The 24,959-nt window shown below is 38.2% G+C and overlaps 1 protein-coding gene across 3 annotated transcripts in view; it reads left to right on the top strand.

The window, feature by feature from the left end:
• Positions 1 to 24,959, top strand: part of KCNN2 (potassium calcium-activated channel subfamily N member 2) — a 445,540-nt gene that overhangs the window by 419,230 nt on the left and 1,351 nt on the right. For all 3 annotated transcript variants that reach the window (XM_059061877.2, XM_067031464.1, XM_067031465.1), the window contains 3 exons: positions 2,206 to 2,316; positions 16,363 to 16,490; positions 22,748 to 22,817. In XM_059061877.2, the coding sequence (XP_058917860.2) occupies positions 2,206 to 2,316; positions 16,363 to 16,490; positions 22,748 to 22,817 (309 nt within the window). The remainder of the gene's footprint in view (positions 1 to 2,205; positions 2,317 to 16,362; positions 16,491 to 22,747; positions 22,818 to 24,959) is intronic.

Consider the following 24,959-nt stretch of genomic DNA (forward strand, 5'->3'; position numbering starts at 1 on the left):
TGTGTCATGAATATGGAAGTGACCACAAATAAGAATATATGTGATCTTACATATACAGAAAAGGATTATGAGATGAGGTAAAGGGTGGGAAATATACCAATGCTACTCTGAGTTCATAATTGAATAATCACTTACTCTGCCTTAATTGCCTCATCTCCAAAATCTGAAGGTTAAACCAGGTAGGTCTAATACCTTCTGGCTTCTTTCTCTGACCCTATCATCAGTACCACTTCATTTCTGAGGATACTGATTTCTCCATAGAGCTAGGTGGAAGGTGATATTTAAACTCTCTGGAAATATTGTATTTAAACAGTATCAACTTACTAATAAGACCAGGTTTCTATGATTGTAATTATCCGGTTGTAGCAAGACAGGGCAAATGTATTTATTTTCTCCCTTTCTCCTCAGTCTTGTCCCTCCTGCCAGATTTGTTGCAACAACTCATTCAGTGAGACCAAACATTCCTTCTTTGGTTAGTAACTGAATGGCTAAATTACATTTATCAATTCAAATGGAGATGGTTATAATTAATTATTTAATAAAACAAAAGTAAGTTTGAATCATGAAGAAAGATCATTTTCCTAGGTTTAGTTTTTTTAAGGTTAATAAAGATATGTAAAGGTTAGGTTAGATGTTTTCTTAAACTACAAACTGTTGTCATTTTTGAAATGTGTAAGCATTTGTTTGTATAAGTAATATGTATTCATTGTAGAAAACGGGACTCTTCAGGAAAGCACAAAGAACTAAATAACTTACTGATATTCCAACCACTGAGAGAGATGCTCTTTTCACAGCTGGGCTTATTTCTTTGCTTCACAAATATAAATCCTTTTAAAAAATAAAATTAGCAAATTATGTATACAAGTTTCTGACTTGCTTGTTTAAATATCATATTGTCTTTAAATATTATAGATATAAAAATTTAATATATTCATAATATTAGGGAAATGCTATAAGTAATAACCATTCCCTCAAACTTAGATATTTAAGATGTAGACCATATTTTTAAGGGGCAGAGTTTCTATTAAAACTCAAGATTTTCAGACCTATTGGGAATGAGGAAAACCAGGTTACCTTGTGAGAATTTGAGACTCTCTTGGATGGCTATACAGTGAGCATCCTAACCATCTTGGCTAACATAAAAGGGATGCTATTTAAAACTAGTTTAAAAGGATTCCAGTCTGTTGAAAGATCCCCACATATTGTAAAGTCTCATTGTTTGTGGCCCTCTTCTGTGGGTCCTGCCTGTGCCCTGTGGCTCATTGTTGTATGCCTACTGAGACGGCTAGGCAATCTTGATTCTCTGTGGTCCTCCCAAGGTTGAGATTCTGTCTGGAGTTCTGGACTCCCTCACCTGGGCCCTCCTGTAGGTGCCCCAGCCTTGCCTCCTGACCCTGCATATAGTCACTGGTCTTTCAACCAAGAAGACCCCATACCTCACAACTTGGAATGCATGCACCTTGATCATGGAGCAGGAGGGCTTTAATCTCTGGGCCACCATACAGTGTCACACGACTCTTCCTAAGAGATCAGCACAATAGCCTATAATTCAAACAAGGACCACTGTTGAGTTTTTCAAAATAAAGGTAGCCTATTCCTTTCTTCATGCTGGTAAACCTCTGGAATAGTACGGCTGTTATCCCTGACCTTCAGCACTTCACATATGTCTGTTGTCCAGGTTCAGATCACTGTGATCCTTTCTTTTCTGCATGTGGACACGTTTGAAGTTGTGCACATAATGCATCAGTTTCCATTCCTGGCTTCTCACAGTTGATTGTCCTGAAGACCTGCTGGTCTTATCTTCACAGAAGATTATAGAATATTATTTTTAGAGAATAATTATTTCCTCTCTGTGCATTTATGCTAATTCACTAATTTGTATATCCAGGTATAACTGATTTGCTCTATTTTTAAGTCCCTGAAAATTCAGCAAGTTGCTGTTTTACCATTTATTTCTTATGATTAAAATGTGTTTGATACAAACACATTTGTTCTTCGTTCACCTATTTTAAGTTTTTTACCATCAGTCTAAAGGCATGTTACTTGTTCTTATTGGCCATGTGGTTTCTGTCATATTGATGGAAGACACTGATAACTATCTGAAGATTAAAAACTGTAGTAATGTACTTAGTACAAAACATTGTTTAATGTACTTGAGACCAAAAATAATAACTCTTCGGGGTTCTTTTCTCTCCTGGTTTTCAGGGTGCTGGTTGCACAGCCCTGGTGGTAGCTGTGGTTGCAAGGAAGCTGGAACTTACCAAAGCAGAAAAGCATGTGCACAACTTCATGATGGACACTCAACTGACAAAAAGAGTAAGTTACCACCCTTGTATCTCCAAGGGGAATATTAATGTTTTTTCTTTCTTTGGTTTAAATTTTTATTTTATTTTATGTTGGAGTATATAGTTGATTTACAATGTTGTGTTAGTTTCAGGTGTTCAGCAGAGTGGTTTAGTTATACATACACATATATCTATTCCTTTTCAGAAAAATTTCCCACATAGGTTATTACAGGATAATGAGTAGAGTTCCCTGTGCTATACAGTAGGTCCTTGTTCTTTATCTGTTTTATACATAGTGGTGTGTATATGTTAATCCCATACCCTTAATTTATCCCTTCCCACATCTTTCCCCTTTGGTAACCATAAGTTTGTTTTTTAAGTCTGTGAGTCTGTTTCTGTTTTGTACATAAATTAATTTGTATCATTTTTTTAGATTCCACGTTTGTGATATCATATGGTATTTGTCTTTGGCTTACTTCACTTAGTATGAGAATATCTAGGTCCATCCATGTTGCTGCAAATGGCATTATTTCATTCTTTCTTATGGCTGAATAATATTCCATTGTTTATCTGTACCACATCATCTTTATCCATTCATCTGTAGATGGACATTTAGGTTGCTTCCATGTCTTGGCTATTGTAAAGAGTGCTGAAATGAACACTGGGGTGCATGTATCCTTTTTTTTTTTTTGGCGGTACTTGGGCCTCACTGTTGTGGCCTCTCCTGTTGCAGAGCCAGGCTCTGGACACGCAGGCTCAGCGGCCATGGCTCCGGGGCCCAGCCGCTCCTTAGCATGTGGGATCTTCCCGGACCAGGGCATGAACCCACGTCCCCTGCATTGGCAGGCGGACTCTCAACCACTGCGCCACCAGGGAAGTGCGCATGTATCCTTTTGAACCGTGGTTTTCTCCAGATATATGCCTAGGAGTGGGATTGCTGGATCTTATGATAGCTCTATTTTTAGCTTTTTAAGGAACCTCCATACTGTTCTCCACAGGGCTGCACCAATTCACATTCTCACCAACAGTGTAGGAGGGTTCCCTTTCCTCCACAGTGTCTCCAGCATTTGTTGTTTGTAGATTTTCTGATGATGCCCATTCTGACTGGTGTGATAACTCATTGTAGTTTTGATTTGCATTTCTCTAATACTTAATGATGTTGAGCATCTTTTCATGTGCCTCCTAGCCATCTGTATGCCTTCTTTGGAGAAATGTCTATTTAGGTCTTCTGCCTATTTTTTGATTGGTTTGTTTGGGTTTTTTTTGTTGAGTTGTATGAGCTGTTTGTATATTTTGGAGATTAAGACCTTGTCAGTCGCATCATTTGCAAATATTTTCTCCCATTCTTTATGTTGCCTTTTGGTTTTATTTATGGTTTCCTTTGCTGTGAAAAAGCTTTTAAGTGTAATTAGGTCCCATTTGTTTATTTTGTTTTTATTTCCATTACTCTAGGAGGTGGATCCTAAAAGATATTGCTGCAATTTATGTCAAGGATTGTTCTAGGTTTTCCTGTAAGTTTTATGGTATTTGGTCTTACATTTAGAACTTTAATCCATTTTGAGTTTGTTTTTGTGTACAGTGTTACAGAATGTTCTAATTTCAGTCTTTTATATGTAGCTGTCCAGTGTTCCCAGCACCACTTATTGAAGAGACTGTCTTTTCTCCATTGTATATTCTTGCCTTCTTATTGTAGATTAATTGAACATAGGTGTGTGGGTTTACTTCTGGGCTTTCTATCCTGTTCTGTTGTTTTATATTTCTGTTTTTGTGCCAGTACCATACTGTCTTGATTGCTGTAGCTTTGTAGTATAGTCTGATGTCAGGGAGCCCGATTCCACTAGCTCCATTTTTCTTTCTCAAGATTGCTGTGGCTATTCAGGTTCTTTTGTGTTTCCAAACAAATTTTAAGACTTTTTGTTCTAGAACTGCAGAAAATTTGGAATTTAAAAGGGATTGCATTGAGTCTGTATAGATTACCTTGGGTGGTATAGTCATTTTGACAGTAAATGATTCTTCCAATCCAGGTACATGGTATATTTTTGCATCTGTTTGTGTCCTCTTCAGTTTCTTTCATCAGTGTCTTATAGTTTTCTGAGTACAGGTTTTTTACCTCCTTAGGTAGGTTTATCCTAGGTATTTTATTCTTTCTGATGCAATGGTTAATGGGATTGTTTCCTTAATTTCTCTTTCTGACCTTCAGTTGTTTGTTAGTGTATAGGAATGTAAGAGATTTCTGTGTATTAATTTTGTATCCTGAAACTTTACCAAATTCATTGATGAACTCTAGTAGTCTTCTGGTATCAGCCTGAGGATTTTCTGTGTATAGTGTCATGTCATATCATGTTTACTTCTTTTCCAGTTTGGATTCCTTTAATTTCTTTTTCTTCTCTAATTGCTATGGCTAGGACTTCCAAAACTATGTTGAATAAAAGTGGTGAGAGTGGACACGCTTGTCTTGTTCCTGATCTTAGAGGAGATGCTTTCAGTTTTTCACCATTGGGTATGATATTAACTGTAGGTTTGTCATATATGGCCCTTATGTTGAGGTATATTCCCTCTATACACACTTTCTGGTGAGTTTTTATCATAAATGGGTGTTGAATTTTGTCAAAAGCTTTTTTTGCATTTATTGAGATGATCATTTGTTTTTTATTCTTCAGTTTGTTAATGTGGTGTATCACACTGATTGATTTGCAAATATTGAAAAATCCTTGCATCCCTGGGATAAATCCGTCTTGATCATGGTGTATGATCCTTTTAATGTACTGTTGGATTCAGTTTGCTAGCATTTTGTTGAGGATTTTTGCATGTATGTTCATCAGTGATACTGGCCTGTAAGTTTCTTATTTTGTGGCATATTTGTCTGGTATCAGGGTGATTATGGCCTCATAGAATGAGTTTGGAAGTGTTCCTTCCTCTGCAATTTTTCAAAATAGTTTCAAAAGGATAGGTGTTAACTCTTCTCTAGATGTTTGATAGAATTCACCTGTGAATCCATCTGGTCCTGGACTTTCATTTGTTGGGTGTTTTTTAATCACAGTTTCAATTTCAGTGCTTGTGACTGGTCTGTTCATATTTTCTATTGCTTCCTGGTTCAGCCTTGGGAGATTGTACCTTTCCAATAATTTTTCCATTTCTTTGAGGTTGTCCACTTTATTGGCATATAGTTGCTTGTAATAGTCCTATGATCCTTTGTATTTCTTTGATGTCAGTTGTAACTTCTCCTTTTTCATTTCAGTCATGTCATTTATTGATTTGAGCCCTCTCTCTCTTTTTCTTGATGAGTCTGAATAAAGGTTTATCAACTTTGTTTATCTTTTCCAAGAACCAGCTTTGAGTTTTATTAACCTTTGCTATTGTTTTCTTTGTTTCTATTTCATTTATTTCTGCTCTGATGTTTATGATTTCTTTCCTTCTACTAACTTTGGGTTTTGTTTGTTCTTTCTCTAGTTACTTTAGGTGTAAGGTTAGGTTGTTTGTTTGGGATTTTTCTTGATTCCTGAGTTAAGATTGTATTGCTATAAACTTCCCTGTTAAAGGTGCTTTTGCTGTGTCCTATAGCTTTTGGATCATCATGTTTTAATTTGCCTCTAGGTATTTTTTTTATTTCCTCTTTGATTTCTTTAGTGATCCATTGGTTGTTGAGTAACACACTGTTTAGCTTCCACATGTTTGTGGTTTTTATAGTTTTTTTTTTCCCCTTGTAGTTGATTTCTAATCTCATAGCATTGTGGTCAGAAAAGATGCTTGGTATGATTTCAGTTTTCTTGAATTTATCAATGCTGGGTTTATGGCACAGTATGTGATCTATCCTGGCAAGTATTCCATGAGCACTTGAGAAGAAAGTGTATTCTGCTCTTTTTGGATGGAATGCTCTATACATATCAATTAAGTCCATCTGACATAATGTGTCATTTAAGACCTGGGCTTCCTTAATGATTTTCTGTCTGGATGATCTGTCCATTGCTGAAAGTGGGGTGTTAAAGTCCCCTACTATGATTGTGTTACTGTTGATTTCTCCTTTTATGGCTGTTAGCATTTCCTTTGTGTATTGAGATGCTCCTACTTTGGGTGCATAAATATTTACAATTGTTATATCTTCTTCTTGGATTGATCCCTTGATCATTATGTAGTGTCCTTCCTTGTCTCTTGTGACAGTCTTTTATTTTAAAGTCTATTTTGTCTGATATGAGAATTGCTACTCCAGCTTTCTTTTGATTTCCATTTACATGGAATCTCTTTCCCCATCCCCTCACCTTCAGTCTGTGTGTGTCCCTAGATCTGAAGTGAGTCTCTTGTAGACAGCATATATATGGGTCTTGTTTTTGTATCCATTCAGCCAGTCTGTGTCTTTTGGTTGGAGCATCTAATCCAATATGTATGTTCTTGTTGCCATTTTCTTAATTGTTTTGGGATTCTTTTCATGGGTCTTTTTTCTTCCTTTCTCCTTTTGTTCTCTACTCTTCTGATTTGATGACTATCATTAGTGTTGTGTTTGGATTCCGTTTTCCTTTTTGTGTGTATATCTGTTGTAGGTTTTTGGGTACCATGAAGTCTTGATATAGGAATCTGAATGAGAGCCTTGCTGGGTAGAATATTCTTGATTGTAGCTTTTTCCCTTTCATCACTTTGAATGTATCATGACATTCCCTGCAGAGTTTCTGCAGAGAAATCAGCTGATAACCTTATGGGGATTCCCTTCTTGCTTTGAATATTTTCTCTTTGTCTTTAATTTTTGTCAATTCAATTACTATGTGTCTTGGTGTGTTTCTCCTTGAGTCTATCCTGTATGGGACTCTGTACTTCCTGGACTTCAGTGAGTGTTTCCCTTCCTATGTTAAGGAGGTTTTCAGCTATTATCGCTTCAAATATTTTCTCAGGGTCTTTCTCTCTCTCTCTTCTCCTCCTGGGACCCCTATAAGGTGAATGTTGGTGCATTTACTGTTGTCCTGAGGTCTCTGAGACTGTCCTCATTTCTTTTCATTACTTTTTCTTTATTCTGCTTTGAGGCAGTGAGTTCCACCATCTGTCTTCCAGCTCACTTATCTGTTCTTCTGCCTGATTTATTCAGCTATTGATTCCTTCTAATGTATTTTTTCATTTTAATAATTGTATTATTCATCTCTGTTTATTTGTTCTTTGTTTATCTAGATGTTTGTTAAACATTTCCTGTATGTATCTTTTAGGTTTGTGCCTCCATTCTTTTTCCATGATCTTGGATCATCTTTACTATCATTATTCTGAATTCTTTTTCAAGTAGCTTGCCTGTCTCCACTTAACCTACTTGTTCTTTTGGGGTTTTATCTTGTTCCTTTGTCTGGCACATATTCCTCTGCCATCTCATTTTGTCTAACTTTCTTTCAGCCTGCAGGATTATGGCTCCTCTTGCTTCTGGTGTCTGCCCACTGGTGTGTGGTGCTGGGTATTGTCCCTCTGGTGGGCAGGGCCATATCAAGGGGTGTGTTTTTAGGCAGCTGTGCACTCAGGAAGCTTTTAAGCAGCCTGTCGGCTGTTGGGTGGTGCTGTGTGAGCCTTCAGGCTGTTGGGTGGGGCAAGCTCTTGGCATCAAAATGGCAGCCTCCAAGACAGCTCCCACCTATGAGTGCCCCCCAGTACCTCTGCCACCAGTGTCCTTTTCCCTGCAGCAAGCCACAGCTGCCCCTCCAGCTCCCCAGGAGACCCTCCAAGAGCAGCAGGTAGGTCTGCTCTAGGCTCTAATGAAGTCACTGCATTTTCCCCTGGGTTTTGGTGTGCACGAGACCTTGTGTGCATCCTCCAAGAGTGGCAGTTCTGCTGCCCCCAGTCCTGTGGAGTTCCTGTGATCAAGTCCCAGTGACCTTCAAAGCCAAATGCTCTGGGGGCTCCTCCTCCCAATGCCAGTCCTGCAGACTGGGGAGCCTGATGTGGGGCTCAGAACCTCTGTGATATAATTACATGGGAGAACCTCTGCAAAATAATTATTTTCCACTTTGTGGGTCACCCACCCAGTGGGTATGGGATTTGATTGTATGGCAAAGGCACCCCTCGTGCCATCTTGTTGTGGCTTCTTCTTTGTCTTTGGAAGTAGAATATCTTTTTTGGTAGGTTCCAGTCCTTTTTTATTGATGGTTGTTCAGCAGTTAGTTGTGGTTTTGGTGTTTTCGTGAGAGGAGGTGAGCTCAGGTCCTTCTACTCTGCCATCTTATCTGGGGCTCCTGTTTTCTTTCAGTGTTGGGCAATAATAGTTTTTACTTTGATCTCTGAAGCTGAAATGATATGGTTTAAAGTTAAGGCATTCTTGGAGTCAGTTCCATGTTTTCACATTGAGAATAAGCTCTTCCTAACTTTAGGTCAGTCAGGAAATAATTGGAAAACCTTGGTATTTACTCAAGTAGAAAAATAAATCTAAAATAGGCATACCTAACATTTAAGTTTGCAGCATGCAAGAGGAGACCAATATTGGATTGAGTAGGAAAGAATATACCATCAGTGTATTATAAAAAATTTTATGGGAAGGTGATTCAACTGAGCTTCTGTGAGACAGTCACTGTTCTAAAGACTGGGGTTGCAAAGACAAAGAAAAAAAACCCCACTGCCTTTAGGACCGCAGGGGAGGGGTAGAGAGATGTTGAAAATGGTATGGCGTCCAGACAGGAGAAAACAGTCATCACAGTTTTTACAGAGCCCTCGCTCTATGCCAGCCACTGCTCTAAGCATGTCACCTTAGAGCAGTGGCTGGCACACTTGTTTCATCCTTAAAATTTTCTGAGTGAAGTGAATCCCGAACTTATTGTCATCTTCTTCCTGGGAATAATGTGTTCATTTCACAAAAATATACTTGGACCTAATGTAGTCAGGGTTCTGTGTTAACCGCTATATTCCAGGCATCAGATAATTTTAAGCTTTTATAATGCTGTTCCTTCAGTAAATGAGATGAAAGTTCTGTTTCTACCTGCTTGGCAGAAAAATGCACTTGTGCTCTTGCTAATGTTGCTCTTGGGTACCCTTTAGGGAAATATGGATTCAGGATCTAGATGACCTTCCTTTAGTTTTGTGACTAGAACTCATTTCCCCAGTCAACAGGTTTTCTGATGTTACTGCTTTTCTGTCATAAGTTCTTGTATACATTTGATAAACTCCCTGTAGATAATGTTGAATTAGGAGTCATATTGTTGGTAGAAAGCTTTTTCAGTAAAAAGTACTGTTCTAGTTTCAAAATTCACATTTTCCATCATGCTTATGATCCTTTATTAATTCTATTAGCTCACTACTATTGCTTAAAAGTGCAGCTACTTTGAAGTATTTCTTGTGAACAGAGTCTCTAATAGGTCTGAGAAAGACACTTGAGAAGGCTTGCTGACAGGTCTATTTTTATAGGCAAAATGTCACTAAGTACAAAAGCAAATGTTAAAATGGCATTAAAATCAAACATAAATTTCTAGTTTATGATTCCCATTCCATTATTATACTCAATGTAGCATATGAAAATAATAGCCCTTTTATGGTTCTCTCTGTATTATTTTATACAAAGTTATCAATTAATGAGTGTCATTAATTCCATTTAGTTATTTATGGAATTTTTAAGTGGCCCCATATTATGATTTTTAAATATATCTAAAATACTGAATGATCAATTAAAAATTATTTCTGGATAATAACCAAGAATAAACAAGGACCTAAAAGCCATACGTAGTTAGTTACTAAGATGACAGATTATCCCCTGAAACACTACATCGAAGTTTTTTGATGGTCAAAAGGGACATGTCACAGACATTCTATGACTTTTCTTAACATTCATATTGCAAGCCTTCCAGTGTGTATTTTAACTAAACTGAACAATTTCCATGAAAAATTATCCACCAAGTTTGAGGGACAATTTTATACAGAAATCATTTCTCTGTGGGACTACATTAACCACATAAAATACTATGTTTGCAAGTAGAACATACAATTCACTGGGCACTAGCGTTAATGGAGGATTGTCCTATATAAATCCAAAGTTTACATGACTCTCTGCAAAATTCAAAAATGGCCAATAGGTCCATGGTAACCTGAATAAGGATTTGTAAGTCAAAGCATAATAGCAATAACTTATCGGTAGGCTTAACTTATCAGTAGGCTTAGTAAGACAGAACCAGCTATTTAATAGATTCGTAGTATATGACCTTACAGACGCAATGTGTTTACCATGCTAAAGCTTTAGGAAATATATTATTATTACTATTCATTCAGGTTTGAACCAGAAAGAAATCTTGGAGTTTGGCCCTCTGGCTACTTTCATTTTGGAAAGAAACTTGAAAACAAGCAATTCTGAGAACCCAGGCATAATTTTTAAAGTCGCTAGATGTACCATGAAGGATAATTATACATATTAATGTCCACTGTGGGTGTTTCCAATCCTGTTAAGAATTCTCAATAAGATCCATAATAAGAACACTATTATGTAATTATATGTAATTATGTAATTTTGTTTCTTGCATATCTCTTAACAAGTGAACAGAAATTCTGTTCACTTGGATTTACTGTGTGTAGCTTTTATATCACGCTTGGCTACATATCCCAGTGGGTTAAAATACAAATGCATAGATCCCTTGGCCTTGTTCCATTCACCCCGCCGCAGGTACCTGGTCTCAAAGAGAACTCGGCTGGCAAGAAAGGTTGGTGCCCTGAGCACATCCAGCCCCGCTGCTGCAGGGACAGTGAGAGCACATGATGTCCTACTAAGCTGCACAGGCTTCGTGGCCTTGACTTTGTTCCCCAGGCATCCTGGAGGCATTACCCACAGCATATAGAGCAACATTTTTCTGTAATTAGCAGAATGAGAGGCAAGAAACTGTCCTGCCTCAAAAAAGCCTCTGAAGGGAGAGGCAAGAGGAAGAACAAGAAAGTAGTAAAAAGCAAAGGAAATCTATAAACAAAGTAGCCTGCTAAATAACTCTCTAATTGTATGTATCATATAGGGTTGAATGAAGCAAACATTCAGTCAAAAGTCAATCAGCTTTAAGAACTTTTGTGGTTTATAAAGTATTGTTTCACATAAAAAATATACTTTACCTTACTACCTATAGCTTTAATATTTACCTAGGAGCCAGCAGTATAACATGTCATGTCCTTTATACCTATGAAAGTGGGTTGAAGGCATCTAGTGACTATTGCTACTTTTAATAGTATAAATGGCTTATAGGGCCTTTGTTTTCTCAAATTATTACTAAAATATCTGATTATTTTATGCCTTTCAACATTTTTCTGATAAAAAAGACTTACATTTGAGTTGACCACTATTTTTTTTTAATTTTTATTTTATATTGGAGTATAGTTGATTGCAATGTTGTGTTAGTTTCAGATGTACAGCAAAGTGATTCAGTTATACATATACATGCATCTATTCTTTTTCAACTTCTTTTCCCATTTAGGTCAGTACAGACTATTGAGCAGAGTTCCCTGTGCTATAGAAGGTCCTTGTTGGTTATCTATCAATATTTTAAATATAGCACTGTGTACATGTCAATTAGTGAGGTAGAACAAATGTTCTTATTTTCCTTTTTCCCTGTGTGAGTGTGTCTTTGGGGGTACAGGAAATGGAGAGAGGAAGAGAAGGTTCCTGTTAAGAAAGGGCCCACCTTTCACTTTCCTTGTTTTGTGAAGTAGAGGAAATAAGTTATATTTCATAGTGGCACTGGGCCATTAATTGGCAACATATAATACAGCTACTAATTATTGAGAGATATCTGTGAATCCCTCGTACCAACTCTCATGGTATCTAGCAAGTGATAGAGACTCAATAAATTTGTTGAATTAATAAATGGAAATGCTCTGACTCCTTTAGATCCTAGGTCTCTTCTTTAAACCTGTACACCCTTCATATCAGGAGGGTCCTTTGGTTGATAAATATGCATCTATGGTTATGATTAGAAGTTTTTATGATACAAATTATGTATACTATGGTGCCAAATTTAACACCATAGACAGTTATTTAGTACCAGCTATGCCAAAAGCACTGAGCTAGGGAGAAACAATGACATGACCTCTAAAACTTGGTAAATGCCCTGGAAAGTGGAGCAGGAGCTCCAGAGTTACATTGTTACATGACCATAGAGCAGTGTTCTTAACTGCAAATAAACTGTCATCTCAATGATCACAAATGCACAGACCTACTTCTCCTCTCCCCCGTTTTCCCTGTAAGTTTGGATTAGCATTTTCATGTAACAATCCTCATCCTTCAAACCTGTAAAAACACTGAGGTGTTTCCACCCTGTCTTCTGTTCCCTTTAAACCCTATGAGGAACCAAGGAAAAAAATCTACTATTATCAGTAGAGGATAAGTTTTTCTATGTTTGGATATATTGTTTTGTTTCTGCTTTGTTGAAAAGTAGCAGTTAAATAAGATGCTTTAAGAGATTTATTCCTGTATTTGAAAGGGAGTTAGCTAGAAAGGGGATGTTTCGCCATAGAATGGATATAGTTCTTAAAAGCAGCTGTAGGGATTTCATTTTCAGATGAGGAGTCAATTATTTTTCAGCCGGTCATCTACATTGCATGTTTAGTGAATAAAAATCCTACAATACAAGGTCCAGGGGTTATCACCCACTGCAGTACACTCTGAGTAGCGAGGTTCCCTACTCGCTTCCAGTCATTCCCCCACCATCCCAAAGAAAAAGAATCATTTAAAATACATTAAGGACAAGCATTTTTTGTAGACTTTAACCATTTGGCATTTGCTCTTTGTAGATGAGAATCCAAACCAAAATTAATTGCTGTGTTCTATTCCAAACACTGCCATGTTCTTGTCTCATCACTTCTTACCCTGTTTTCTCACTGCCTCACTGGTCTGTGTTCTAGGTTTTTACTCTGTGTCTTGAGCTGATAAAACCAGGGAGGGAGGATATACCAGGGCCCTTACCAGTCCTCCAGGCAGTACATCTGCTCAGAGAGCTGAGACCTCCCATAGCCAGCCCTTCTCCTTGCTACCAGGGAAGGGCCTGTCACCCCAAAGCCCAGGCAGTGCTGGCTGGTCACTTCCCACTCCTCTCTCTTTAAAAGCAGGGTCCTCCTACAAAGCTACAGTCATCAAGACAGTATGGTACTGGCGCCCAAACAAATATACATCAATGGAACAGGATAGAAAGCCCAGAAATAAACGCACACACCTATGGTCAACTAATCTATGACAAAGGAGGCAAGAATATAAAATGGAGAAAAGACGGTCTCTTCAATAAATGGTGCTGGGGTAACTAGACAACTACATGTAAAAGAAAGAAATTAGAACACTCACTAACACCAAAAATAAGCTCAAAATGGATTAAAGACCTAAATGTAAGCACAGACACTGTAAAACTCTTAGAGGAAAACATTCTTTGACATAAATTGCAGCAAAATCTTTTTTGACCTGTCTCCTGGAGTTACGGAAATAAACAAGTGGGACCTAATTAAACTCAAAATCTTTTGCCCAGCAAAGGAAACCATAAACAGAACGAAAAGACAACCCATAAAATAGGAGAAAAGATTTGCAGACGATGCAACTGACAAGGGATTAATCTCCAAAATGTACAAACAGCTCATGTGCCTCAATATCAAAAAAAACCAGCCCAATCCAAAAATGGGCAGAAGACCTAGATAGACATTTCTCCAAAGAAGACATACAGATGGCCACCTCACACGGGTCAGAATGGCCATCATCCAAAAGTCTACAAACAATAAATGCTGGAGAAGGTGTAGAGAAACAGGAACCCTCCTACACTGTTGGTGGGAATATGAATTGGTAAAACAGTGGAGAGTAGTATGGAGTTTCCTTAAAAAAACTAAGAATAGAGCTAGCTACCATATGACCCAGCAATCCCACTACTGGGCATATACCCAGAGAAAAACATAATTCAAAAGGATACCTGCACCCCAATGTTCATTGCAGCACTGTTTACAATAGCCAAAACAAGGAAGCAACCTAAATGTCCATCAACAGAGGAATGGATAAAGAAGATGTGGTACAGATAAACAATGGAATATTACTCAGCCATAAATAAAAAATGAAAGTGTCATTTGCAGCAACATGGATGGACCTGGAGATTATCATACTAAGTGAAGTTGTCAGAGAAAAACAAATATCATCATATGATGTCACTTACATGCAGAATCTAAAAGAAAAACGATACAAATGAACTTATTTACAAAACAGAAACACTCACAAAACAGAAACAGCAACTTAGAGAACGAATTTATGGTTACCCCGGGGAAAGGGTTGGGGTGAGGGATAGATTGGGAGCTTGGGACTGACATGTACACCCTACTATCTATAAAATAGATAACCGCCAAGCACCTACTGCATAGCACAGGGAAGTCAGCTCAATATTCTGTAATAACCTAAAAGGGAAAAAAAATTGATAAAAGAATGGATACTTGAATGGTTATAACTGAATCACTTTGCTGTACACCCGTAACTAACACATCATTGTTAATCCACTATACTCTGATATAAAATAAAAATTTTTTAATTAAAAATAAAAGCAAGGTCCTCCAACCTCAGCAAATTACACTGCATCCAGTTCCTTACCTTTGCAAAGGAGACCAGTGTCAGATGGAAGAGCCTTCTGAACAGTGACTCTTACCTTGTGAGGAAGAGAAATGATTCCATAAGAACGAAGAGCAAGCGTTCACTGGAACACCTTTAAACTTCACTGTGGACATGTCACTTACATGCACTGCTGGTGCTCAACACCCCGCGTTTCATTTTTCTGTTGGTTGGAGAATGTTCTCCATGCTAAGTCTAATGAATATCCAGAGGAAGTCACAACTAAAAGCAGTCTTCAGAAACCAGCCATTTTCTTAAAGTGGGTTCTAGCCATACAATTTCACTCAAAAAGAAAACTCAGCGCCATGAAAAAGTGTTCACCATCAGCCACCCAACCTGATGTTTTCTCTGCTAAAGTGAAAAAATACCCATCCATACTTGGGCCATAGTTTTGATAAATTATAATACTCTTCCTTATTGTAAAGCTAGGTGCTGAAAAGGAGTTTAACAATCATTCTCTCTAACCTTCTCATGTTAGAGCAAACTAAAATCCTGCAAGGTTAGCTTGTCTCCTTGACCTGACTTGGTTGGTCCAAAGTCAAGAGCTTAGAACCCATTTCTGAAGCCCAGTTCACTGTTCTGTCTTACCCCACCACACTGCCTGTCTTCCTCCACCCAGCCCCCCTCTAGCCTGCAGCTCTCCTTGTGAGACATCCTTTATCCATCACTCAAAAGAATTAAATGAATCAACTTCCCAGAATAAGTAGCTAACAACAAGCACAAGTGAAAGCTCTGGGTCATCAGTTCTTGTCTTGTGAGCAAGGAAGAGGACTTACCAAGTTGCAGGAATCTTTGAAGACTTGAAAGTATCAAGAAAGCAAGTGATTGAAGTCTCACTAGGAAGTATTCACACCTTCCATCAGCTGCAGTAAGTCTTGGCAGTGTTACTGTAATGCCTTTATCCTTTAGGTTTGTCCTGTCCATGTGAAACACAGTGTATTTAAATTACCAACAAAATCATGACAACACAGACTCTCTGTCAGTTGATTAAAGTGTGCTAACAAGTATGCAATTTGCCAAGTCACCCTAGGAGGCTGGATGCCTGGGTCTTCTTGTACATTCAGCAGTGGAAACATGCCCTTCCTGTAGTGCATAGCCAGAAATGCCGACCAAGCTTGCAAAGGACAGGGTTAACCTTAACCTTGGCCTTCTGGCATTTTGCCTTTCTCCAGGGAAACGAAGAACATGGAGAGAGCAACTGTGATACAAGGTGAAGAAAGCAGCACCTCTTGATTTAAAAAAAAAAAAAAAAGAAAAAGAAAAGAAAAGGTAGTTGAAAGGTTCCTCATGGGGTAGAGTAGAAGTTAGCCCCGAAAGAGATCATTAGCCCCTCATATTTCAAGGTAAGCATTCCCAGACAGATACAGGTACTTTTAAAAAGGCACAGAGTCAAGAAAAAAAAATGTTGAGATACAGTTACTAAACAGAGCTAGAGCTTACCATGATCATTGGGATGAAGAGTATGACACTCAGCCAAGTTGCAAAGATTCTGCTCTGGAATTTATCAACTGCTGTGTTTGTTTCTTTTCCTAACAGGTGAAAAACGCAGCTGCCAATGTACTCAGGGAAACATGGCTAATTTACAAAAATACAAAGCTAGTAAAAAAGATAGATCATGCAAAAGTCAGAAAACATCAGCGGAAATTCTTGCAAGCTATTCATCAGTAAGTACCATTCTCCACTTTCATTCTGCATTGGTATCTCTGGGTTTTAATTCTTGCACCTGCTTCTTCTTCTTTCATGAGGGAGGGAAAAAGAGAACATTATCGTGTTTGTTTCCAGAAGATGTCATTTGGCATTTTAATAATTCCATAATTTTCCTCAGGATTTCATTTGTCAGTTCATTTTATGATTAAAAATCATTTATTATTGGGAGAATAGCACATAATATGTTAATTAAGTGTCTATTCAGTGTCTTTTTTAGATAGAAGCAATAATTTCAGTTAAAATTGTATTTCTTGATTTATTTATTCATATAGTTCGCTCTAAGATGTTTAGTTTATATCTACTACAGTCTTTAAAGAAATTAACATTTTATGATCCACCTGGACTTTTTAACATACTGCCAAACATCTTTGTATGAAGGTAGTACATACAATTGACTTAACACTCGAATTTTTAAATTAGTTTTTAATCAGGACTTGGGGGACTTTCTATATGCTATGTGTTCATTATAGATTTTAGAGTTCCTATAGGCCTTGCAGTCATTATTCTGACTTTATCGAGGCCACTGTTATTCAATTTGTTTAAGTCCTTCGTGCCATTTTATTGTTATACCTACCATCATAGACTTGTAAAATACAAATCTCTATCTAGCAAGTTTCAATGATAATTTGAAAGCACCAGGTCTTTCTCCCCCAGGCTGGCAGCATCCTTACCGTAAGTACATTATGCGGGTATCAGTTATGATGCCACGCAGCCTTGCTCTTAATGCCATTTCGATATGGGGCAGGGCAGACACATCACATTTTGTGGGTCAGAAAAGTGGCTTTTCTCATGCAACCTACCAGGGTAATCATGGAAAGGTAGGTAAATACTAGGTATCCTGATTATAAAGGGAGATGTGTTTTCTTAGAGCTAATTAGTACAGCAGACAGGAAGTTCTGAGGCTGAAGTGTTAATTTTACATATTTAGGGAATTCATAAGTATATTACACTCACATTCCATTGAAAATCACCAAGCATTCATCTTTTACCTTTTCACCTGCCATCCACTGTCCTTTTAAAATAGGTATCACTGAAAATGTGGAATATGTCTATAATTAGAGACATACATGTACTGGTATAGAAGTTGCTACCTTTCTTAATGAAAATAAAATCCAAGTACCCTGAGCTCTGAAATAGGAGACTCTGCACGTATGGTAGAGTAGCTGGTCCTCATTGCTACCCTTAGCAATTCACACATGTTCTTTCCCTTGCTGCCACCAACACCAGAGACATTATTTCTCCTTTAGCTCTGTGTGACTTGACTGGACACACAATTATGCATTTTCCCCATATAAGGAAAAGAATATTAAGATAGTACTCTTTCAAAGTCTGGGAGAGAGTAAAAGTGAAGAACACAGAGAGGAACATTGTATTCGATCTGGCTCACAAGCAGGAATTCGCTCCCTGGAGCTCACAGCTACCATTATAACCAGGTGCCACCACCTAGGACCACTTGCTTCCACATCTTGACTCCTCGAAGCTTAGAGCTAAGAGAGTGGGTCCCCTGAGAGATGAGGAGCCTTTACCTCTGCTTCAAGGGTCACCTGGTAAAATTTCCTGGTAGAGTGATCATTCCTACAGCCCCCAAACCGTACAACACAATAACCCCAACATTCATACAAGAGGTACACATGGTATACTGTGGAGAAATCATTCTTTGTACTTTGAATGTTTCAAGACAAGACTAACCTATATCGTTCAGATCTATTAAAAAGAAAACTTACCTTTGCGGGTGTGAGAAAATGTGGTGTCCCAGGATGGAAAGGATGTGAGATGACGTGGAAGTAGGCAAGTGGGTCAGTCTTTGGGTTGAGCATCCACACATCCCATTTTCTCCAGGATTGTATTTGTGTCCCTTCCTGTTAGTGTAAGTTACCTGTTCAATATGTTAATGAAATGTGACTTGCCTTTGATGCCATTGATAAATTTCCATATAACCAAAAAAAAAGCAAACGCTTTGACAATTTTTGTCATCTAATGCTGTAGCCATGTGTAAATAGTGGGTATTTCTATATTTATAATAAATGGTGATAGAACTCTTAAGTTTGGAATACATTCACAGTCAAAACCCTGGGGGACAATTTATAGGTGGTCATTATAAAATTTTTTCCACTTTGCTTTAGGTTTGAACATTTTTATAATAAAATGTTAGGCAAAAAATCTTTGGTGAAACTAAGTGTAAAAACTGTCCCTAGGCAATTGGCATATTGCTACAAGCTGTACTGACGTGATCTGAAGGGTTTCGTGGTGTAGGTTACATGGGTTGTTCAGCATGCTGCTTTTGGGTAGAGTAACAGAGGAAAGCACATGTGATTCTTCTGCTTCTTTCAGACTTTTCTCATTGTTTCTTCTGTAGCCTTGGGTACTTCTAAAGTAGATGAGCTTTAAGCAATGCAAAAATGTTCTGAATTGTTTTATAAATTAGTCTTGGGGCTGTTGGGTTTCCTTTGAGGTGGGAGGGTACTTATACTTTGTGAAAAGTAGATGGACTGGGTGTGGCTAGGTTATGCTAATTACTCATAATTATCTTTCACTGAACTTAGTGAGTGAAGCCATACATGAAAGCACACAGGGCTCGATTCCTAAGGGCAAGGCCTTTACTGCCCCAGCCTCATCAGTCAGCACCGGGTGAAATCGGACCTTGCCACTTGAGGGACAATGTACCAGTTGACTTGCTAGAGCTCTCCTGGCCTCTGCTCTCCTCTGATTTGTCCCGAGAGCTTTTGCAGTAGCTCTCTCCCCTTCTACCAGCCTCCTCTATCTCAACTCTCCTTCTCTTTTTCCCAGCCTCTCTCCCGGACACATGACCTTGTTAGTCTCTGATGGATGCCTAACTCTGCAGGCCTGTGTCCTCTTTTCAGTAACGTAGCTGTCTTTGGGGATCGTCACTTAGTACCATGAAGCATTCTGTTTCTGTAACTTTTACCACTTTTTCTGGTATCAACTTTACAGTTTCTCATTCTTCGGTCTCAGCTAGAGACCCATCAATTAACATGAACTTGTCTCACAGCCAAGAAACCCAATAAACGTGATGTCTATAACAGAGAGTGTTAGGTTACCCCCCTTTCAGAAGACCAGGCTTCTCAATAGCCCCAACTTGGAAAAGACGTACCCCCCCTCAAAAAATTATAATCCTATTGTTTAGAATATTATCTTTGGAACCATATCCTATTCATACTAGGCAAAAATGTCTCCTATTGTTTACTTGAACATCATGTTTCAAAGAGGCCAAGATGACTTTATACAACTTCTTCCTTCCGAACTCTAGTTCTGGAGGAAGCTATGTGCTTTCAAGTGGGGAAGTATAGTAGCGATGCCAAAGGATGATAACAAAATGGAATAGCATTTCTTTCTGATCAATATGCCAAAATCCTGCAGAATCTTAACAGGACCTTCCAGCTAATGAATCGAGCCCCCTGTGCATGAATGAACACCACTCTGTGTTATTTTGTTCCAGAATATTTTACAGTTTCTTTTCTTTTGTTTTGTCTTTTTATTTCAACAAAATGAAAATAGAGCTCGGAAGTAAGTTGTGTGAGCCTCTCCTTTCAACATTCGCAGAATTTTCTACCGGCTGCATGCACCCAAGTGGATCCTTTATTTGTGAATTTTAGTAGTCTGATTGCTGCTATGGAAATGTGTTCCAAAATCATGATATTTTCCTGTGATAAGTGAAGTTCACAAGGAAGAAATCAACATATGTTTCTTATTCTTCTTTTTATGGGGTGGGGGGAGGGGGAAGAAGTAAACTACACCACTGCATGTTACCTTTTATTCTGGCAGCTGCAGCTTACCTAGGCTTTTTGTATCAGTTCTCCTACCTTTCAGGCAGTCTAAGCAGCAACAAGGCAAGATGACTTAAGTTTAGGGCTACTCTATATCAGCTTTCCAGATTAGCAGAATGTAAGATGGGCAAAATTCTACTGTCAGAAACATAAGTGAATAATCCAAGAGAAGTAAAGTAGGCTCTGTTGTTTGGAAGAGGAAGGAGACCCACCTCAGCCAAGGGACCGGCATCGGCCCTTCAACCAGGCTAGTAGAGCTCAGGGCTGTGCTGCCCTCACAAGTTGCTGGAGGCTTCCGCTCTGGTGTCCCCGAACTTCATGTGCCAACTCTGCTATGACTTACCTAAATTTGAAAAGAAAGCTTGATATAAATCCCTATCACAAGTGGATTTAAAAATATATCACTCCCAGCAAGGTGAGTGAGGTAAAGGTAACATCACTCGACAATTGAAACACTGGTATTGAATTCTAGCCACAAGCTTTTGCCTGCAGAAAGCTCTGAGCTGAGATTCTGCTCCCTCTTTTTTTAAAAAACGGGAAGAGCAGGTGTTTGTTAGGAGACAAAAACAGGATAGGACTAGCCTGAGACATTTTTCTTATAATAATCAAGAATTGGAAGCGAATTAAAGGGAATAACTCTCTCTCCATCTGTTTTAGTATTGTTTAGTGTCTTGTCTGAGTATTATTTAGTCATCTAGAACACCTCTGTTGGTATAAATCCACCACTTCAAAAACAAAGTCCTAACCTAACTGTCTTCTTTTCATACATGAAGAAACTGAATGTCAGGTTAGGGCCAAGGAGGACAGAATACATGTCTGACACTTAGTCTTTCTAGTACATTTCTCTGTAATGACCCACACATGTTTAAAGTTGATTTGCTTGGTTTTTTTTGTTGTGGTTTTCTTTTTTTGACTTACTTTCAAAAGGCACACATCAAGAATTGTAACCCTTGTAAGTACTTAGAGAAACATTTCTCAACAACATATTAGATTTAAATGTTTGTAAATTTCTTTTAGACTAAAACATACTCCATCACTATAATAGCATAAAAAGGAGCCAGTTAAATTAGTTCCAAGTCTTCTAATAAAGAAACACGTAGTCACAATCACAAGTTCTAACCTTAAACTGTTTTAGACTGTTAAAGATCATGTTGTAAGCAGGTGTCAGTTCAACTCGTACTGGCAGAAGGCACTGTCTCTTCACTGTGGAGCAGATTTGGTGACATATTGGATATCCACATTTCAGAACAAGATCACTGAGCATCGTGAACATGTGTTACAAAAAAATCTCCCTGGCAGTAAAATCTTGCCCTGTGAATTTTTTTTTATCCCTTTAACCAATTACCTTTAATTTAAATCGGGAAATAAGTGTACTCTCTCCAGCATTAACACTATACTTTGAAAAGGACTCGTCATCAAAGTAATAAGGTTAGCATGGGTTTTTCACAAAGTAGCTCAGAGACCTGCTTCTCTTTTGGAGCATGGTTTTGAATTATTGGCTTAAAGGACAATCAACTACTTTTCTCTGGTTGGAAAATCTTAATTTCTTCTATAACAAGCACTGAGTAAATGTTTGTTGAAATATTACTGTGAATAAGTTAAGGAATAGTAGGTACTCATTCAGAATTTGTCTTTAAGAAAACCAGCTTTTTGACTGTCGATCAGATAGACACAATGATATTTAAAAGTGTCTAGTCTAAAGGTAACTTTACCAGTAGAAGAGATCCCATCTGCCAGACACTTTAATTGTCCTGTGCCTTTATCTACAATAAAAATTAAAGGAAGTTGTCCCAAGGAAATGGTCTGGCTTCCCTTCAAATTCAATGGCAGTCTAAGATAAAAGTCAAGTGAAATACAATGACGAATAAGAGAATTATGTGTTTTGAGTTATCTTGCTGCTGGTTGAATAAAAGTTTTATTTTTGCTAATGAGAATCTCACTTATCACTGTGTTTCATCAGGTTCAAATACCTAACCCAATCCATTTCAGACTAAACAGGGCTAACACCTGTATCTAGTCACATAGGCATAGGAAGGTGCTCACTGCTTCCAACATTGATAAAATTCCAGTTGCTTTGCATTTTTCTTCCTATGTCTATTTGTCATGATACCGGGTCTTTAAGGAATGTTTTGGTTTCTCTCATATGGTTAAATCCTTATGAGCCTTTCTCAGTTCAACTTTAACTACCTAGTAAATAGTTGTCCTAAGGACACCTCATCTCTTTCTCTCTCCCTTCCTTTTTTGCGGTGTTGGGGAAGCATGCTTCTCATTGTACCAGATACATAACCAGTTTGGACTTTACGCCAAATATTCAAGGCATTATCCATGCAGTTATTTGCTCTTGTCAATTTTGTGCATGCTCTTTGGAAGGCTTACGATAGTCGTAGGGAAGAAAAGGAACCTTTCTGACTTCAGATTCTGTCTTTTAGATTAAGAAGTGTAAAAATGGAGCAGAGGAAACTGAACGATCAAGCAAATACCTTGGTGGACCTGGCAAAGGTAAGCTGGGGTCTCAGCCCTCATGATTGCATCTATTGGAACTAACCACTGCATAGAAATCAATAATGCTTCAGGAGGAGGCCACCCCAAACTTATTTAACACATCAAACCAACAAACCATGCTGACATGATGGCCCAACTTATAAGAATTCGTCTGAAACTCTTAACTTAATATGCACTTTCCCTACATACATTGTTCAACCCCATCCTAAAAGCTTTCCTACTTGCAGTGATTTGGAAGTTCAGTAAGAAACCTAAGTGGACTATGAGATAATACTTTTGGGATGCTTGTATGTAGTTTAGTCTCATCTCTATGAGAGCAGAACCACATCCAGGGTTTTACTGTGAGGTTCAGGGCTAAATAGGACTTATCAAGAAAATTATTTTTTTATATATTTTAAGCAACAGGCTTTCTATCCTGTTCCATTGATCTATACTTCTGTTTTTGTGCCAGTACCATACTGTCTTGATGACTGTAGGGAGCCTGATTCCTCCAGCGCCTTTCTTCTTTCTCAAGGTTGTTTCGACTCTTCAAGGTCTTCATACCACTTTTTAAAAGGACATTAATAGTCCCCAGTTCTTCTATCACAGTTATATGCTTTATCTGGTTTATTTTCGGTTGTTCCTCTCAGGTGAACTCCACTTTCAAAATGTGAATATTTGTCAACAACGACAACATTACCTTTCAATGTTCTAAAGTCTATAGGAGGCATTAGAATAGATTTATGTAAGTGTTGAGCCTGTTAACATGAATCCTTTGAAAGAGGCATCTCTCAGTTGGACCTGTGTTCTGTTGTTTGTTTGCTATAACTGCTATGTCCTTTATAAAGCCTCCAGTATATTCTCCAAAAATTACATCTATTTGTCCTAGTCCCATGAACTAACACACTTAATTATATTCATTTTTAATGTATATCAGTAATACAAACTGTATAATAAATATGTTGAAGATGAATATTTGATATCTTATAAATAGAAGATGATAAGTGAAGTATTTAACGACTTACCCCTGGGGGATCATATATCATTCATCTAAGCTGGGCAGCACACACATATGAGGCCTGAAGATGTGCTCAATATTTACACACATTGTTCTCACTGGGACACATCATGAACAAAGATGGGGCAGGTTCTTCCACCACTCCTAGATCAAATGATAAAATAAATTGGGTATTTTTATGAAAAAATAAGAGACCCCTTGAAAATAATATATATATCATTTCACTATATGTAATATAGCATATATACATATCATATATACTATTCTATATAATAGATATACTCTTGAAGTAAAACTATATATCTATGAGGCAAGATGCTGTGTCTTTCAATTTTTCTTTTTTTTGGCTGTGTTGGGTCTTCGTTGCTGCGTGTGGGTTTTTTTCCTCCAGTTGCGGCTAGTGGGGGCTACTCTTCATTGCAGTACATGGGCTTCTCGTTGTGGTGGCTTCTCTTGTTGCAGAGCACGGGCTCTAGGCACGCGGGCTCAGTATTTGTGGCTCACGGGCTCTAGAGTGCAGGCTTAGTAGTTGTGGTGCATGGGTCTAGCTGCTCCGCGGCATGTGGGAATTTCCCAGACCAGGGCTAGAACCTGTGTCCCCTGCACTGGCAGGCAGATTCTTTAACCACTGCGCCACCAGGGAAGGCCCTCAATTATTTCTTTAGCGCCATGCTTATTATTATGTTTGCAGGACTATCCATGCCATAAGGGTTCAGTATTTTCTGAACAAATGGATGTTGCTCATATAGTCTCAAGACTATGTATCAACAGTAAAAATAAAGTTAATGCATTCTGTCTTCCTGGCCAGACTCAAAGGAGGTGCCTGTGTTCTGAACAGTAACTCCCTTATTTAATCAGTTCATCATCATTTATCACCATTAAGAGGTTGTTAAGCAGGATAATAGCACATATAATAGAGGGAAATAAGATAGGAGGGCAGGCTTAGCCAAAGGGGTCTAGGCTTGGGAAAGGCTGTACTGGGCTAAGGTTAATGTCTCCAGCCTTCCCTTCTTGACCACCCCCTTCCTTCTCTGGCTCTGAGCTGATCAGCACTGAGGTCTTCTTTCCCTGTCTCCCAGCTGTTTCCGGAACTATAACTGGAAATGAGAGTTATGAATACCCTTTGATCAGGACAACCAATT

The sequence above is a fragment of the Kogia breviceps genome, chromosome 4 (assembly GCF_026419965.1).
Source record: "Kogia breviceps isolate mKogBre1 chromosome 4, mKogBre1 haplotype 1, whole genome shotgun sequence".
Lineage (NCBI taxonomy): Eukaryota > Metazoa > Chordata > Mammalia > Artiodactyla > Physeteridae > Kogia > Kogia breviceps.